At 38.9% G+C, this 19,177-nt stretch overlaps 1 protein-coding gene across 2 annotated transcripts in view; it reads right to left on the bottom strand.

Moving 5' to 3' along the window:
* Positions 1-19,177, bottom strand: part of LOC136878877 (zinc finger CCCH domain-containing protein 18) — a 210,947-nt gene that overhangs the window by 84,526 nt on the left and 107,244 nt on the right. For both annotated transcript variants that reach the window (XM_067152440.2, XM_067152441.2), the window contains exon 7: positions 9,795-9,950. In XM_067152440.2, coding sequence (XP_067008541.2) covers positions 9,795-9,950 — 156 coding nt within the window. The remainder of the gene's footprint in view (positions 1-9,794; positions 9,951-19,177) is intronic.

Raw genomic sequence — 19,177 nt, 5'->3', positions numbered from 1 at the left:
TGTCTATGAAGAGCATGTATTGAGACGAACACGAACACCCAGTTACCGCATTCGTGGAATTAACTGGACCTGGCCAGGAATTGAACACGCAACTCTATGAACTGAAGGTTGTGACAATGACCTTTGAAAATAGTGAATTATGATGATAAATAATAAAGAACATGCAAGTGTATTTATTTTATACCGAGCGAGTTGGGCACGCAGCTGTGAGCTTGCATTCAGGAGATAGTGGATTCGAACCCCACTGTCGACAGCCATGAAGATGGTTTTTTGTGGTTTCCTAATTTTTACAGCAAGCAAATGCTGGGGCTGTACCTTAATTAAGGCAACGGTCACTTCCTTCCCACTCCTAGCCCTTTCCTATCCCATCGTCGCCATGACCTATCTGCATCGGTGTGATGTAAAGCAGCTTGTAAATGTATATTTACGTTTGCATTTTGAGATTTACGATGTCTAACAAAAATGTGACAATATCAGCAGTTCCCTTCCACAACATTTTCTGCCGAGTATTGGGAGCTGAAAATGTTTTTCTTCCTTACACCCTAAACCATAATCTCCTTTAATATCATTCAGTATCTTGCTATATTTCCTTAATCGCAAATATTTAGATATGTATAAACATTTATGTTTCATCCAAGTTCTTTTATCAAAGACTAACATTTCTTTGATCCAATTTAATTAAATCATAGTTCCTTAACAGTGAAATACAGGCCTAAGGCTTCGAGGCAGATATCCCTCCCTAACCAATTAAAACGAATATAAACCATGTGTGTGTATTTCATTCTTTATTAATTTTTAAAATACTTGTTGTACCGTGTTCTATACGTATACTGAATTTTATCAGTATTTCAGTAATTTACTCTTTCCTTTTTCTCACGAATCTACAAACAACTAAACGGGGCAAGGTAATACGCGCCAAACTCTTTGTTTACACGTCAGATTGCTGTCCAGGAAGTGTTCCATAATGGTATTTGCTTTACGTCCCACTAACTACTTTTTAAAGTCTTCGGAGACGCCGAGGTGCCAGAATTTAGTCTTGCAGGAGTTCTTTTACATGCCAGTAAATCTACCGACATGGGGCTGTCGTATTTGAGCACCTTCAAATACCACCGGACTGAGCCAGGATCGAACCTGCCAAGTTGGGGTTAGAAGGCCAGCACTTTAACCGTCTGAGCCACTCAGCCCGGCAGGAAGTGTTCCAACACGATCAAATTCGGGACCAGCCGCTGACCAAACCGAAACCGGCACATGCGCACAGGGCGATGCATGAACCCGCCGGTGACCATAAGAAACTCGTGTGTTGGAACGAACCTATCATGTGATGGTAGTGTCCTATCATGTGATGGAAGTGCCAAACTAGAAGTATTAAACGGAGTAGCAAAAGGATCCAGATTTTTCCACCAAGTATGAAGCCTAATTTGGGGCAAAGGAGACCCTCTAAGAGCTAAACAGACTATATCTAAAACCTATCTCCTGCCAATCATGACGTACAGTCTGGAGACCTGTCATAAATAAGAGAGAAGCGAGTCAAATGTAAGTGTGTGAAATGAAATTTTCTTACGTCAGCTCTACAAAAAACCAGGAGAGACGGGGTCAAGAATGGGTATGTAAGGTGAGACCTGCAGGTGAACTTGACCATGGAGGGAAGGATATGTGCTGCGAGACTGAAGTGGTTAGGTCATGTGAAGCAAATGCACCCAAGTCGAACTCCACGCCAGTATCTGGAGATGGAGGTGCCCAGAAGAAGACCTATTGGACAGTCTAGAAAGAGGTGGACAGACCAGGTTAATGAAGATCTCAAGAAGGGAGGAGTAACATTGGATGTAGTGGAGAGGGAAAGACTATACCAGGACAGAATTCAGTGGATGCATATCGTTCAGAAAGTCCCTAACTGCTTGCTGGAAGGAAATCCTGATGATGATGATTACTATTATTACACCAGAGGTGCCACCTTTGAAGTGGATTATAAGTAATCGCCTTCTGCCCCCGAGAAAAATTTCGAGTCAAATCTAAAGCATGCTCCTTCCTTCTCGATAATGACACCCCTTTTGCCCTTCCCTCGAACAATCTATCTGAAAGTATATCACATTACACAATAACATCTGCACGCAAAATGTTACTTCTATGATAAAATATTCCTTGTAGCTTGTTTCTCATGCAGCAGCTGCTTTTCAGTGTAGTTTTTCTTGAAGAATCCTTCCCACTGTGATGACATTTTAGTCTTCTGAACCATAAGGGATTCCAGTGCAGATGTGCTTAATATAGGCCTCACTTCTTTCTCAAACTTTGTCAACTGTCAGGTACACTTAACACAGCAAATACAACATTTCTGAAGGATTTATAGTGGAGAAGAGCAGCACCTGATCTCCTTCATTAACAATGAATTTTACAACGCTTATGGGTAGCAAAAGGAAACCACGATCGAATAAGTATCGTTGCCAACTCACAAGCAATGAAACGGGGATGATTTAGGAGAAAGGCTCGAAAGGATTGAACATTTTTCCTTTTCTTTTCTTTCATAGAAAATTATTTTTTCGTGATAATGGCAGCCTTTCCGAAATAATTTTCCGTTTTACCGTAATTCCGTAATCGTGAGGAGAAATCCGTAATAATTATGGACAATCCGTAATAGTTGGCACCTCTGTTGTGAGTAAAAAGTAACGCAGACAATAACTTACCGATAGATATCTTTTTGAGTGAATGTATATTTAAAAAAATATTTTTTGAGACCATTTCTCACTTTTTAAAGTAATTTTTTGATGATTTATAGGTGATACTACTACTAAATCATTTTCATTTCTCCCTTGATGGGGGAAGTGGGGCCTCTTAGATGGTTATGCCATTCCTCTGGCCAGGAGTTTTGTGGTGGTGATGGAAATGTGCGGAGAAGGTGAGGAGGTTGGCAGCCATGGTCTATACAAGGAACTGTCCCAGCATTCGCTACAGCATAGGAGAATGGAAAACCATGGAAAACTATTCTCACGACAGCCGGCAGTTATTTTATTTATTTATTTATTTAGCGTATGATGCTAGAGTTGACAATCGACTACGTACAAGTTCAACTAAGGTTAAGTTATAAGGAGATTCCCACCTTCCATACTTGTTAATTTCTTATAATAGTTTTATTGTTTACATGACATAATCCAGCTTAATCTCCAGGTGCATACTAAATAGGACATGTTTTGTTCCAATTATGGAACATCTTCAGCTAAAAGATTTGACAAAATGGCAAGACAATTAAAACACATGTAATGATTATAGCGATAAAATAAAATGTTCATTCATGTTGGGTTAAAATTTCCAACAAGTCAATGTACAAGTGAAGAAGTAAAATTGGCATAAGGGGTCTTCTTTATGATGAAGACGTGTATGCTTGTTGATCTTGAAGATAAAATTAGTGATAAAGAAGATTTTCTTAAAATATAGTTGTCGGGGGAACACTTGACAAATAACCGTAGTTGAAGTTAGACTGTTAAAATGAGTCTGAAACAAGAAGAAATTAAGTAAAGAGGGAGATATTTTAAAGGAGAAAACCTTGTGAGAATGTACATTAGTGAGGATAAAAGGATAATGGAATTGTTTACCTCATAGTCGATCGTGCTGTATTTAGCGTCCTCCCTTAGCCGTGTTGTCAACTGACTGAGTTCTGTGCGTATGTGTGAGGCGCTTGCGGTGGGTGAGGAGAAGCAGAAGGAGAGGTAGGGAAAGTGGGGGAAGCAGGGGAAACGGAAGGAGAAGTAGGGGGAATGTGGTGTGGGGTGGAGAGCTAATTGAGAGGAGGTGTGTTGGATGTTTTTCCGGATCCTTTTTGATGGCTTTTCTAGACGAGTCTAATTTGGTAGCCTCTTCTAACAATATATTGATATTCTCCGTTATTTCGTTAATATTCTGGCTGGGGTTTTGTTTCTGATCAATCTCAATATAGACCTTTTCAAAAATACTCATTAATTTACCTTGGTTTAACGTTTGCAGTATGGTCAAGTCCCTTTCTATTGTCGTAAAATTGTGTTTATATTCAGTCATATGAAGACTCATGGCCGAGTATTTCCTATGTTTTTCAGCATTAATATGTTCTTGGTATCTTACTAAGAAATTACGTCCTGTTTGCCCAATGTATGAATTGGCACAATTTGAACATTTAATCCTATATATCCCTGAATTTAAATATTTATTATTACTTGCAATGCTTTGGTGATTGAAAATTAAACGTTAATTATTATTATTGGTGCAAAAAGCAATTTTAAAATTAAGTTTCTTAAAAATATTAGTAATCTGGTAAATATTCCCATTATTATAAGTAAAAGTGGCAGAGTTTTTCTTTTAATGTTCTTTTATCAGCTGCATTTGAGGTTTATTCTTCATGTTATTTATTAATCTATCTATGTAGTGTTTTGTGAATCCGTCGCTTATCGCTATTTTGTAAACAAGATTAATTCCTTTTTGGAGATTGTTTTTGGACCAGGGAATGTTAAAGGCTCTATTTAACATGCTTAAAAAGGAACTCCTTTTATATGACTCAGGATGGTACGAATCTTTTCGTATGGTATTTATAGTTTGAGTCAGTTTTCTAAAGATTAAAAAGGATAAATTTTCTTCTTTTCTTTCGACTGTTAAATGAAGGAAATTTAGTTTTTTATTGTTCTCCATTTCTAATGTAAATTTTATGAAAGGGTCTAAACTGTTAATTTGGTCTATTAAATTAGCACCACTATTGATTTGTTTAACTATATTTGCAAAAATGTCATCAACGAACCTTAGCCAGATAATACCTTTTATGTCATTTAAAATTTTATGTTTTTCTAAATGATCCATGTATATTTCAGCAAGGATACCTGACGCTGGGTATCCCATTGGGAGACCACTGTTGATATACTGTGTTATTGAAGGAAAAGTAATTATTGTTAAGGGTAAATTCTAAGAGTAGCTTCAATTCTTCTATTTCATGGTTACTAAGTTTCTTATGTGCCCTTAAGCTGTTCTTAATTATATCTAGAGTTTCTTTTGTGGGGATGGTAGAATACATATTAGTAATGTTGAATGAGTTCAAGGTGAAAGATGGTTTTAATTTAGTGTTCTTAATAATTTTACAAAATTCTATTGAATTACTGATTGTGGTTCCACTTTGGAACTTTAAGCATGTTAAATCCTTTAACATTCCCTTGTCCAAAAACAATCTCCAAAAAGAAATTAATCTCATTTACAAAATAGCGATAAGCAACGGATACACAAAACACTACATTGATAGATTAATGAATAAACCGCAAATGCAGCTGATAAAAGAACATAAAAAGAAAAACTTTGCCACTTTTACTTATAATAATGGGAACATTTACCAGATTACTAATATTTTTAAGAAACTTAATTTTAAAATTGCTCTTCGCACCAATAATAATAAACGTATAATTTTCAATCACCAAAGCATTGCAAGTAATAATAAATATTTAAATTCGGGGATATATAGCCCTAAATGTCAAATTGTGCCAATTCATACATTGGGCAAACAGGACGTAATTTCTTAGTAAGATACCAAGAACATATTAATGCTGAAAAACATAGGAAGTACTCGGCCATGAGTCTTCATATGACTGAATATAAACAGAATTTTACGACAATAGAAAGGGACTTGACCATTCTGCGAACGTTACATAAAAGTAAATTAATTAATATTTTTGAAAATATCTATATTGAGATTGATCAGAAACAAAACCCCAGCCAGAATATTAACGAAATAACGGAGAATATCAATATTTTGTTAGAAGAGGCTACCAAATTAGACTCGTCTAGAGAACCCATCAAAAAGGATCTGGAAAAACATCCAACGCACCTCCTCTCAATTAGCTCTCCGCCCCACACAACGTTCCCCCTACTTCTCCTTCCGTTTCCCCTCGCTTATCACAATACCACTTCAGTTAGCTCCACCCTACGCAACATTTCCCCTTCTTCCCCCACTTCCCCTACCTCTCCTTCTGCTTCTCCTCGCCCACCGCAAGTGCCTCACACATATACACAGAACTCAGTCAGTTGACAACACGGCGTAAGGGAGGACGCTAAATACGACACGATCGACTATAAGGTAAACAATTACATTATCCTTTTATCCTCACTAACGTACATTCTCACAAGGTTTTCTCCTTTAAAATATCTCTCTCTTTAATTAATTTCTTCTTGTTTCAGACTCATTTTAACAGTCTAATTTCAACTCAACTTCAGCTACGGTTATTTCTCAAGAGTTCCCCAGACAACTATATTTTAAGAAAATCTTTTATATCACTAATTTTATCTTCAAGATCAACAAGCATACACGTCTCCAGCATAAAGAAGACCCCTTATGCCGATTTTACTTCGTCCTTGTACAATGACTTGTTGGAAATGTTAACCCATCATGAATGAACATTTTATCACCATAATCATTACATGTGTGTTAACTGTCTTGGCATTTTATCAAATAATTTAGCTGAAGATGTTCCATGATCGGAACGAAACATGTCCTATTTAGTATACACCTAGAGATTAAGCTGGATTATGTCATGTAAACAATAAAACTATTATAAGAAATCGACAAGTATTGGAAGGTGGGAATCTCCTTATAACTTAACCTTAGTTGTGTTGAGCCAATACGGGACAAAATATGAGATTTATAAGCTGTATCTACAAGTTCTTAACAGGCACAAAAAGAAGTATGTACTTTATATACATACAATATATATATGCATACACAAACTCCACATTCAAAAAGGTTAATGTGGGGGTCTTTCAGTCTCTTAGAGACAAATGTCCAGCTCTTCTAGCCAAGAGAGTGCCTCAGGGGTCACTCTGTGAATGTCCTCGACGGAACCAGCAAAAGCTCGCAGAGGGCAATCCTTCAGAATGTGCAGGATGGTTTGCACTTCAGCATCACAGTCTCATGCTGGAGAGTCTTTCCGCCCCAATGACGCAGAGCAGAAGCACTTCTTCCTACTCCGCAGCGTATCCTGTTGAGTCTGGTCCAGGTGGAGCGAGGAAGGTTGAACCCAGGCAACTTTGTAGTTGGATTCCTGATGTTGACAATGCCATGAGGGTGTGATTGAGACCATTCCCGTTTCCATATTTCATCAGGCTTGAAATGTGAATTAACTAATTTCTTTGCCATCTTCCAGGCAGGTTTCCGTGACTTGAGTCTCATTACGGCATTTTCATCTGTATCCTGATGTATTGCGAGGTAACTATTCTTCGCTATCCTGGTCCACAGTCTAACAAGGGTGCTTTGCCGTCTGATGTGAGGAGGCTGAATGTTGCTCAGTAATGGTAACCGTTGAATAGGAGTAGAGCGCAATGTACCAGATATAATTCTCATTGTGTGGTGCAGTTAGACATCAACCAGACTAATGTGGGAGCTATTGAGCCATACAGAGGAGCAATATTCAGACGGTGAACACACTATAGCTAGAGCAGTTGTTCGTAATGTGCATGCATCTGCGCCCCATGAAGTACCAGCTAGTCTACCCAGCAAATTGTTACGGCTTTTAAGCTTAGCAGCCAGTTTCTCAAGATGGCGTTGATAGGTTAAGGACCTGTCTAAAGTTACACCAAGGTATTTTGGGTTAGTATTACACTGCAGTGTGTGGTTTCTGAACCTGATCGTAGGTTGATAGTTTACCAGCTTATTATTTAGGTGGAACGCAGCTACCTGTCTTTAGTGGACTAGGTTTCAGGTGCCATTTTTTGAAATAATCACCCATCTTGTCAAGGTCTTGGGATAGAATGTGGTTTCTGGGAGATCATGGATGTATAAGTGAAGAGAATGGGAGACAAGACTGATCCCCATGGCAAGACAGATAGATTTTTCATTTTCCTCTCGAATCCTGCTTCAAGGAAGGAAGTCAAGGCGAGAACCTTATCACCGCAGTCTCGATCATGCCGGAAACCAGCTTGCTCAAGAGGAATAAGGTGTTCACTTGCAGGAGATGTTCTATTGAGGATCAGTCTTTTTAGATGCTTGTATGTAACACTTAGTAGAGATATGGGTCTATAGCTTTGAGGTGATTTGGGATCCTTGCCTGGTTTCAAGACAGCAATAATTTTAGCTGTTTTGAATAGAGCAGGCAGCCTGGATGTTTGGTAGCCGGACCACAGTTCTCTTTATAAGTTCAGGGTATATGCCATCAAGTCCTGCAGCTTTACCATTTCTGAGTGTGTCCAAACCTTTTTGCACCTGTTCTGGAGAAAATGGACTTGTATACCGGTCATTTCGCTGGGTGTCTTGTTTTCTCTGCCTTAGTTCCGATTTAACCTGCATGGTGAATTTCTTATCCCCTGAAATACGTGATGTTGAGACGAGGTGATTAGCTATGGTTTCCACATTAATTGAGGAGTGATTTCTTGATGGTGTGGAAGTTGGATAGAGCTTGCAGATGAGACCATGATTTTCTGCTGGAATGTGTGAAGAGGCTGAATGTTGCTCAGTAATGGTAACCGTTGAATAGGAGTAGAGCGCAATGTACCAGATATAATTCTCATTGTGTGGTGCAATCCTTCCGATAGCCTTGCGACAGATTTTATTAGTCCAACAAACCTACCGTAATTACCTGAAGTTGGAGCTATCCATCTAATATAAGCATGTGTGTGCAATGCATAAGCATTTCAATCAACTTTTGGGAAGTTCCAGCGAAGGTTTACGTATAGACCTAATGACAGGTATTTGCAGCCCAATTTTGTAAATTATGGGTCTATGTTGACTTAGAGGGAAATTTTTCAGTACTTGCCTGTGTACTGCGGATGTTGTCATGAGATTGGAAGAAACGGAACAGAGATCGGCTGAATAGTCTTTATTCCAACGGCCAGAGTGGAACATACCTATGTCCCTAGCATCGTAGACTAGCTTAAGGTCTCTTGTCCATCCATTCACGCAGTCTGTTACCATTCTCATCACACTCATCATATCCCCATAAACTGTGGTGACTGTTGAAGTCTCCAATGATATGTTATTTTCTGTAGGTACCAGCATGATGGGATCTGGCCAATTGACTGTAGGTGGTTTATATACATTAGTTATCACAACATTCTGCACTTGTATAGATGAGGAGAAGAAAGTTTGATTCACAGCATTTTCAAGTACATCATAGTTTACTATATCTTTCCTGACCAAAGTGGCAATGCCATATTAAGGATGATTTGCTGGTATTGGCACTGTGTGATTTACTGGTGTTGCTAATTGGTCTGGAATTTTACCCCTACAGTTCAGTTGAAGTTCATCCTCTGTATGAGTTTCCTGAAGCACAACTACATCCATGGAGTGATCCAGAAGGATTTTGGATAAGTATTAACTTTTTGCATTACTGATTTCTTCGATGTTAAGCTGACGATGGGGACCAGTCCCTCTTCGTCTCCCAAATCCAGAAGTGTAGAGCCATGGTCCAGCTGTGGCCATCTGCCCTCTGCTCGGTTGGTTGATTGGAGTGCAGAGCTGTTGGACCATGGACAAGCCATGGCCATTTATAGGCCGAAGCCTACTCTGCAACTGCCGACTTATTTTATACGTCTTTTCCGGCATTTAATAGGTCACCAAAATCTGGGCCCCGTTTGTCACTATTCTTGTTAATCATCAATCAACATTGTAAGGCAAAAGCGCATTGTTCCCTAGTAAGTTTACGATTCATGGTTATGTTCAACACAAATCAATCAACAGTGCAGGTAACAATTGTTACCAATGTATTACAATAATCAACATTACATTACACACATATATATGATATTTTATTCATTCAAGAGACTTTTACGACAATTAATACAAACTACTAGTAAGAAACATTTCTTACCTGGATGAGGTATACGATGACCCTGATGAATAAGACTGGCGGCGAGATGATCGATTCACTCCAACTTTCCGTCCTGTGGGTGATTTGGATCGCATCCATGGGTCTGCCCATTCATCACCACGACCTCTATGACTAGGCATAGATACTTCTGCATACCTATTTATACAGAGAGTGCTTTTTATGGTCTGCATGCTATAAAAGATTTATTCAAGTAGAGATGAAGACATGGATAAATTTACTAATGTCAGAAGAATTTTTATAAGCATTCAGAGCTTTGATACTGCCACATAACAGAAACAAAACCTCAAATAGTGTACAAAAACTGTATGATTATAACACTAACTGGGAGAAGAGAGTGAACTATTTTGAATAGCTGGGTGTGGGAATAATAACATGGTATCAGGGTGAGTGGGATGGCACTTTCAAAAGTAAAAAATAAGGATTTTTTTTTTTCCCGGACATATTGTGAGGTACTTTAATGCACCACTGATGATGTAACTTGTATCATTCAAGAAAACCGAACACATTATTCTACCCTATCACAAAAAAGTTTTTCCTTACTTATTAACAATACCCAAATACTGTAAATATTGAACCTTTAGAACACATGACACCTCATTGTTAAATTTGCTGAACACTATGATGGTGATCCTTGTTCAAAACCACAGCCTACTTAGCCCCCTACAAATTCGGACCTAAATTTTTGCTCAAAGCACTTGCTTTGCTGAACAAATTTTAAGGCTTAAAGATTTTCCAAAATTTTTTCTTAAAGCAATAATATGAATTGTGTTTCTTGTCTTTGTAAAGATGATAAAAATTATGTAACAATCTGCATTCCAAGATGGAATTGATAAAATAGCAAGCATTTACTTGGAGTATACATCATTAAGAACTCCATCAGCTGATTTCATCTGTCGTACCAATGTCCACATAAGATAGAGTGAATATGCCAGGAGCTTTGGCCCGACCTGGCCTATGATAAGACAGTAAAAGTTGAACAACCTTACTCTCGAAGAGAATATGATAAGGAAGGTCCTAGACTGTTAATAGGCTGTGAAGTGTTCAACAGCTGTGGAAAGTAAGTGGAATGGCGATGAGTCAAGCACGGGAGGAAATTCATGATAAAACATCAGGGAATATTCTCCGGACATCAGGTGGTGGAAAATGAGAGTGGAAAAACCAATCAAGGTGGAAAAGGGCAACGAATGCATAGGAAAAATTTTATGAGTAAGAAAGAACAAAAGGAGACACATTGCATAAGCTAGGTAAGGCATATCATAAAACATCAAAGGATTCAAGATATACAGCCAAACTTTGATATCTCGTACCTCCAATACTAAAATTTTCAGTATCTTGAAGCAACTTAAATGTCCCGGCCTTTGTCCTATTCTTAACGTGTATTTATTTCTCTACTAGCTCACGTACCTCTGCTTCGCTGCGGAATTCTACATTACATACAGAATTCTAGGTTAGGTAGTGTACACATTGTGAGTAAGATTGTATTAAATTGCATAGCTCTTAACGTTACAGGATGAAATGTCAGGTTATAAGTTTCACCAAGGGAAAAGTTTGCCGTGGCCTTAATTAAGATGTGAAAAGGGGAAACCACGGATAACCATCTTCAGGGCTGCCGATAGTGGGGTTCAAACCCACGATCTCCTGAATGTAATCTCACAGTTACGTGACCCTTACCGCACGGCCAACTCGTTCGGTAAGAGTTTTAATTAGTGTGTCAATAGGGGTGGAAGTACTCCATGGGGATCTTACTTCGAAAAAGTGTAAGTAAGATCTGCCAACAAATAACACTGAAGAGCAGTTCGGTTTTATGTCTGATAAGATAACATACATCAGCTTTGTTCTCCAGAAAATTGTGGAAAAGTAGCAGCATAAAAATATGGAACTACACTACACTTCATGGTTGTGCAATGTTAGTTTTGCTTCTCAGTAATTTACACTGTCCTAGATGTCTAAATACATGAATCATCATTGATCTGCATTTAGGACTGCTGCTTCCCCCTCCCCCCAAGGTGACAGTATTACTGTCTGTTGTTCACCTGGTCTTTTCTTAAATGAAATTTATCAAACTGCTATTTATTAATATAGAAAAGGCATACGAGAGGGTGCCCTGGCAATTAGCCTAAAGGTGTACAAGTGATAAAGCACAGAAAAAAGTCTGGTGCGCAATATATCGAATATATACAAATAAGTACAATTTACGAACTTCATTGTGTAGATCCATATTGAAACAGTTAAAAATAAGAAACTTTACAAGTGAACTATTTAATTAATTATAAACAAATTAAAAATGTAGGGACGTTTATCTCTGTTTGATACTTCATCAGCCATAATATCACATGGTGGATAACAAAACTCAAATCAGAAACTGGACAAAAAGTAAAAAAAAAATGGAACAACCCAATGTCTTTTTAAGGACTATTTGAGAAATGCAAAAGATATATACTCCACATGTCTCTCCTTCTAAATTGACGTTTTAGCAGATTTTGGCTCTGTCTGGTGGTTATGCACTGAAGCATACACATCCAACAGCTGCTATTCATATCGATTTATATCGGCAGAGCACCATCTCGAAACCTAGTTGCCAATTCTAATATTTACATTCACCACATGGTTAACCCATCTCCCTCAGCGTGTATGGTATTTGGTACGGTTTGCAATCTTTTGCATTTTCCTTCAGTAATTTGAGTGTTTTTCATATTGTTGGGGGTTCTAGTGACTCTGAGATCAGTGGAGTGTTCCCTTTGTAAGCCATAACCTCCTTCCTGTGCCAGCCATTAGTGGAGAGTGATGTGTTATTTCCTCATTCTCTTTTATTCTCAATAATATATTTTCTTATTAGTGTCAGATTTTGTTGGTAAGTGTAGTTTTTGTAAATGTTTTCAATCCATATTCATTAGTTTCTCTGAGTACAGTATTACATTTTACAACGGCTGTTTACCGCAGTCGTACTGCGTCAGCTGTTCTTGCGGGCGCAGTGCGCTGGCAATAGGGGAAAGGCAATGCTCATTTGTTTTGCAAAACTTAAATTTAGAAGTAAGGCCTGCAGAGTATAAATATATATACATCATTAACACAAATTGACCTCACTTCTTGCAAAAACCTGTCTTCAATGTTAAAAAATGAAATTAACTTGAAATTGACAAGCCTGCCATAACGTCTCGTACGGAACCAATGTCCGTTATTGTTGTTCGTTTTTGAAACGGAAGTTCCTTTTGAACTATCAAAAAAACATAGAACAAATATGCATATATTAAAAAGGTAGCTTAGCACTTCTTGCAAACAATGTTTCAGCAAAGTTAAATATGAATGACCTTACTTGAAAAACGTTGCAAGCATTGTTGGAATCTGCAAGTTTCAGTGTGTCTACTGGGGAGATCGAAATTCTGGCCTCGGAAACAGAATGGCACTAAATCCATATCAGAACAAATAAAAAGCATTAACTTGTAGAACATTCTTTCAAATTTAGCTAACTTGGTAGAAGAAATCTGAAGCCTTATGAGACCACCTGTCATATGACAAAGACCAGCGCTGCATGACCACCATATTTGTGGCTTAAATCCTAAGAATAATACTTTTTGAAAAAGGTAAGGTCTGGAAAGAAAGAGATATAAAAATTAATGGGTTAAAAACCCTCAGAAAACTAAGAAAAGAGAATCCATCACAAATGTATGACATAAAAGCTTACCGTAAATTAGACTTCCTACAGCTGGTTTAGAACGAGCCTCACTCTGACTTGCTTCTCGCCACGCTACTGTGTGTGTTGTAGTTGTGTTTTCTTTCGCCCGGCGGAACATGGCTAGTGGCGGTGGGGGAGGGGAAATAGCTCGGCCTGTAGTAGGAGCTGGGGGGCGGGAAGTTTGAATTAGAGGAAGTGACTTCCAATTATTAATTTTTCGTGAGGACAGAAGCAAATTTTTGTTCTCTCGTATGCCATTTAAATTTTTGTGTTAATACTCCGGTCCAAACTTATGTACCGTATAATTTGTAATTTTGTGAATATATTGTAGTATTGAAAAGGTGGAAACGTTTACGTTATTATTATTATTATTACTTATATATTATGTAAATATTTTCGTAATTGCTCATCAGGTTCCCTTTGCTTACTTTTTTTAAAATGGCCAATCTTTATTTACGTCAGTATATTGGTGACCAGTATCCCCCATATGAACACTCATTGCAGAATACTTCTTGTGTCTGTTAGCATTGACATGTTCGAAATATCTGGTTTGAAAACTCCTACCTTTTTGAAAAATATAAGGTCTGGAAAGAAAGAGATATTGGAGCTGTTGGTGTGGTGTCGGAGAGACCAGTGTGTGCGTGGAATCGAGACGATGGAACGGAAGACTGTACTGTGTGTTCGTGTATTTCTGCGGACTGAGGCAGAGCGAGAGAAGCCGCTATCGCGTGAGTGAAGGTAAATGGACCTGTGTTAATGTTCGCTGTTGCGAGTATCCTCCCACTGTTGAATACTAGTGAGCTGTTTAGTTGTTCACTGCACGTGACTGTGTGAATTACTGGACTGTCTGTGGAATCGAACAAATGGTCATTGTGTGTCGTGTAGCCAGTGGCACTGTGTTCAAATCCAGCAGTCTGCACACAACAGCTGTAGGAGGTGACTGGACTTGGGGAAAGTGAAAGTAGAATTATAGCCATCCCCAGGTATATAATTCCAACCGGCCAGGACTCCCTGGTGTGTGTACAGAAGAGAGATTTGTAAATAGACAGTAATTAGTGAGTGGGGCCATTCACAGCTGGTTAGAATTGTATGTGTTTATATATGTGTGTGCACATTTATTAGGTCACACTGAAATAAATTAGGGTAATGAAACAAATGGAATTTTTTTTTTTTGCTAACAATATGATTGTGTTCTTGGGACATGAACAGATGTTGCACCTTACATAACTAGTCTTGTTATAAGTACTGTTACAAAATTTTGAGCTGTTCTCTACAACCAGTTTTTATTGAGATTGTTTCCTTTCCCCACCATGAGTCACCCTTGGCATTGAGAGTCCAGACTTAGAAGTGAGAGGTTATTTTTCTGAAATGTATATGATGGAGTGGGGGGAATATGGGAACCGTGTAATTGTAATACCACTTCACAAGGTAAGGAAATCTACATCTGATGTTTTTCAAGTAATTAAAAACATTGAAAATTAGTAGAATGTTCATGTACCACACTATCAAGTGATTCCTCAAGACCAGGACTCCTGACGACCAGGCTAGACAGGAAGCACTTAAGAAAACAGCAGCGACTCATGTTCGCAGAAATGCAGTTTCGGAGACAATCAATTGTGGCTTGTGAGCTATATGTCTCAGAGCAAAAACATAAAAAAGAACACGTCCAGTGTGTTACGTAGTGAACTTGGACAGGCTCGTGAGCTAAATGTCTCTGAGCAAAAACATAAAAAAGAACACGTTCTGTGTGTTACATAGTGACCTTGGACTGAAAGCTTACTGATGAAGCACACAACACTTTATCACAGCCCAAATGAAGATGCAGAAGAAGCTAAAATCAAAATGCCTCCTACAGAAGTATGCTTGAGACGGGCAAAGGGTGATTCTTTTTACAGATGAAAAGATTTTCACTGACAAAGAATCTTTTAATGTCCAAAATGACAAGGTGTATGCCTCATGATCTCGTGAAGCCTGTGCAAGAGCTCAGAGGATCCAGTGAAGTCATCCTGCTTCAGTAATGGTTTGGTGGAGTGAGAGCCACGCTGGCACCAGTGAGCTCTATTTCTGTGAGCAAAGGGTAAAGACATCAGCGAAGATCTACTAAAAGACAAGTGTTAGAGACAGTAGTAAAGTCCTTAACACATTGTTGTCCGGGCGCGCACTACTCCATTCTTTCCTGTGGACCGGCAACAGAAGTACACCCAGCTTGAGAAGTAGGATGAAATATAAATACATGTAACTTTTAAATGACATGGAATAAATTATTGAAACCTGGTGAGAGCACTTACCAGTGATTCTAGTACTTGATTTTAATGTGGTACTGCCTGAAGCAGCTGCCCTTGTGTCCTTGCGTTTCTTGTGTGCAGCGCATACTCTGCAGGGCTTCTGAAGGTACTTTTTCCTTCCATCACATTTATATTTTTTCCACTTCTGGGATTTTGGGAAGGTTTTATACCTCCAGGAATTTTGTTCATAATAGAGATTTGATTGTTCTACAAGAAGCTGAAGCAAGTCATGGCCTAGGGAACAATCAATCTACTACCTCCGGGATACTCGCGGAATTACTGGCCGTATAAGTGAGGCCTGTAAAAAATATAAATCGTTCTAGGACTCTGTTTTCATCCTTATTTGTCCATCCATCAACCTTACTGTCACTACTATCACTGGTATCTTCACTCATATTATTGTCGCCGGTAACAGACTCGTCTGAACTGAATGTCGCACTTTCACTTCCGCGCGTATATTTTGATGTTGACGGACACACATCTTCAAAATCACTAATACTTTCACAATCACTGGGGACATCAGATAAACTATCAGCATGCAATTCTAGAAAAACACTGCCAGAACTTCCCCGACTAAGCAATGACCTCTGCTGTGGTAAGGTATGTCATCGTACACTGCATCCAGATCGTTCAAGAACCTTTGAATTGGCAATTACTGACACTATGGCAGTGGACGAAATTTATGCATGCAACCACAACTTTCATTACGTGGCTAAGGTCCATTGTTTCAGCTCAAGAGTGCCTCTTGCTGAATGAAAGAGTAAAGCTCACACTTGTTTATTTCTCACATGCGAAACGAAGACACCATACCTTTTGCAGTGCACACAGTCTGTGGCGAGAGAATGGAATTTCTCCAAAGCAAAATCAAGTTGTCTACTGACTTATAAACCGCCTCAAACATGTCCATTCCCACTGTAGTGTAATCCAGTGGTACGACATCTAGGAGCTCCTCTGCAACCTTCAATTTCAAGCTAACACTACGCACAAATATAACCAACTAATGAGTCTGGACTTTCAAGTGTAAGTGAAAATGCTACAAAACTCTGATCTTTATTTTTGAGTTGTAGTTCCAAGACACTGTCTGGAGAAAGAAACTTCTTCCAATTTTGTCAGTTCCCCTAGATAAAATATTCCACAACCACGAGCATACATGATTTTTCTAGAGGTCCTGGTGAGAATGGTTTGTCACCCATCGCAATGATCTGAACAACTTTGTAGTTTGCTTGAAGTGCAGCCTTGCTTGCATTTCCTACGACACCATTAATTTGGAACAAATATGCATACAGTTTTGCTGATGATGTGATTTATGTTTGGCAAATCTAAAATGAACTCTCTCTCAAAACAGACATCTTGCTCTACGTGTATGTCGCCCTTGAGCCTGGTAATGAGTAGTTTTTGTGCTTTGCCTTCTACAGGGTCAATACCTCGTTCAGCGGAGGCATTTATAATGATGCTGTTATAAATTCCTAGTCTAATTAAGTACCTTCTGGCATACCAGACACTAAGGCAGGTAATCTCTCTCAGTAAATAAAAACTGTACCTCCCATGTACGAGGCAGTGGGGTCACTCTACCAGTTATACTAATCGCTGTTACTTGGAAGGACACAAACCAAGGAAGGCACAAGTCATGTCTTTCAGATACCAATATAGTTGGTCCGTTAATGGACATTATAAATTTTCTGGCTAACTCATTCCTGGTTGCCAGCGTTTCACCCGTGTGCACTAAGTTTGGCTCATCAGCTGGTAAACAGCACACCTACCAATAACGGACCAACTACCGTATTTTATCGCATAAGCTCCCGCCTTGAGTATTTCTCTCCCCTAAGATTTTTCATCATTAAAAATGATTTTCTTAATATCGCGCATAATTCCCTCTCCTCGTTTGTTCTTACTGGAGTGGCCTTCAAAGGACTTGATAATGGATAACAATGAACACAGCAGTACTTGACATAAAAATGTTCCCATTGTCACAAAATACCGTAAATTTGAACAGCGAAGTTGCAGACGTGTTTCTAGGTCAGTTTGTTACAAGTCGATAATGTCTAAATATTCAAACTACCTGGCAAAATTTAAATTAAACGTGTTACCTTTCGCCAATACAAACGGAGCGAAAGCTGCAGGAAGACATTTCTCCGTTGGTGGAGACAAAAAGATAAATTCATGACTGCAAAGGCAAACTCCAAATCATTCCGTGGGCCTAAACCAGGGAAATATTCCGAAATTGATAATGGTGTAATTGCTTACGTCAATGAACTTCGGAATGATGGTTGTGCTGTCTCTTACGAAATGATTCAGAACAAAGCTTGCAAGATAGCTGCCACGCTCAACATTAACAGAAAGAATTTTAAAGCAAGCATAGGTTGGGCGATTTGTTTTATGAGACACCATAATCTCAGTTTAAGGCGGAGAACATCGTTGTGCAAGCGTTTACCTTGAGACCACACAGATAATGTAATCAAGTTCCATCGTTACCTAAGTGCGAGAGCAATATGACTATTTACTCTCTCAGATTGGTAACGCTGAGCAGACGCCATGATTTTTTATATGCTGCATAACACCACCGTTGCTCCAACTGGCTCAAAAAGTGTCCTTGTGAAGACTGGAGCGTCAAAAAACCTTTCAAAGAACATCTTTGACACCTGTATTCAGAATGGATGGCGGCGGGATCTCATCAGCTGACCCCAGGAGACAAGATAAGGAAGCCATCAATACTGACGATGTGCGAGTGGATAATCCAGGCGTGGGAGAAAATTAGTGTCGATATTGTTAAGAAGAGTTTTAAAAACTGGAACTTCTTGTGCCATTGACGGTTCCGAGGACGACATGTTGTGGAATAGTGAAAATGAAGAAGATGTGTTATCTGAGCCTGAAAATAGTGATGACAGTGACGAAAGTGAGGCGGCAGAATAGTGAGAGAAAAGAAACAATGCACTGCTGCTCTTCATTGTAGCCTAATGAAACTGTGGTATTCTTTTGTGTCAATCGAAAATAAATACCAGTAGGTACCACTTTTTTCACTTCCTGGTATTACCGTAAATATAACTTTTACCCAATACATCGTTTCCCTTCCTTTCTGAATGCCTAGAAGCACCACTCGCATAATTCCCTCCCTAGTGCTTTTAAGAAAATTTTTTGAGAAAAGAAAGGGGGAATTACACGATAAAATACGGTACATTGGTATTATAAATTTACTCCTTCAGAACAAATATTTCAGATTCCCTATGGGAATCAACATCTATCATATGTCTTTCAGAGATCGGAGATAAGGAAAACCTACCACGCGTTCCGCACTGTGCCGGTGTGTACTTGTGAGCGTACAGCTCTCTCAAGCAGCCTTGGCACAGCCTGCTCTAGGACACCTATCCCTTTAAGATTTGCCTTTTACCCTAATTTACGATTCCCTT

This window comes from Anabrus simplex, chromosome 8 (genome assembly GCF_040414725.1).
Source record: "Anabrus simplex isolate iqAnaSimp1 chromosome 8, ASM4041472v1, whole genome shotgun sequence".
Classification (NCBI taxonomy): Eukaryota; Metazoa; Arthropoda; class Insecta; order Orthoptera; family Tettigoniidae; genus Anabrus; species Anabrus simplex.
This window is presented reverse-complemented; position numbering and strand designations above follow the sequence as displayed.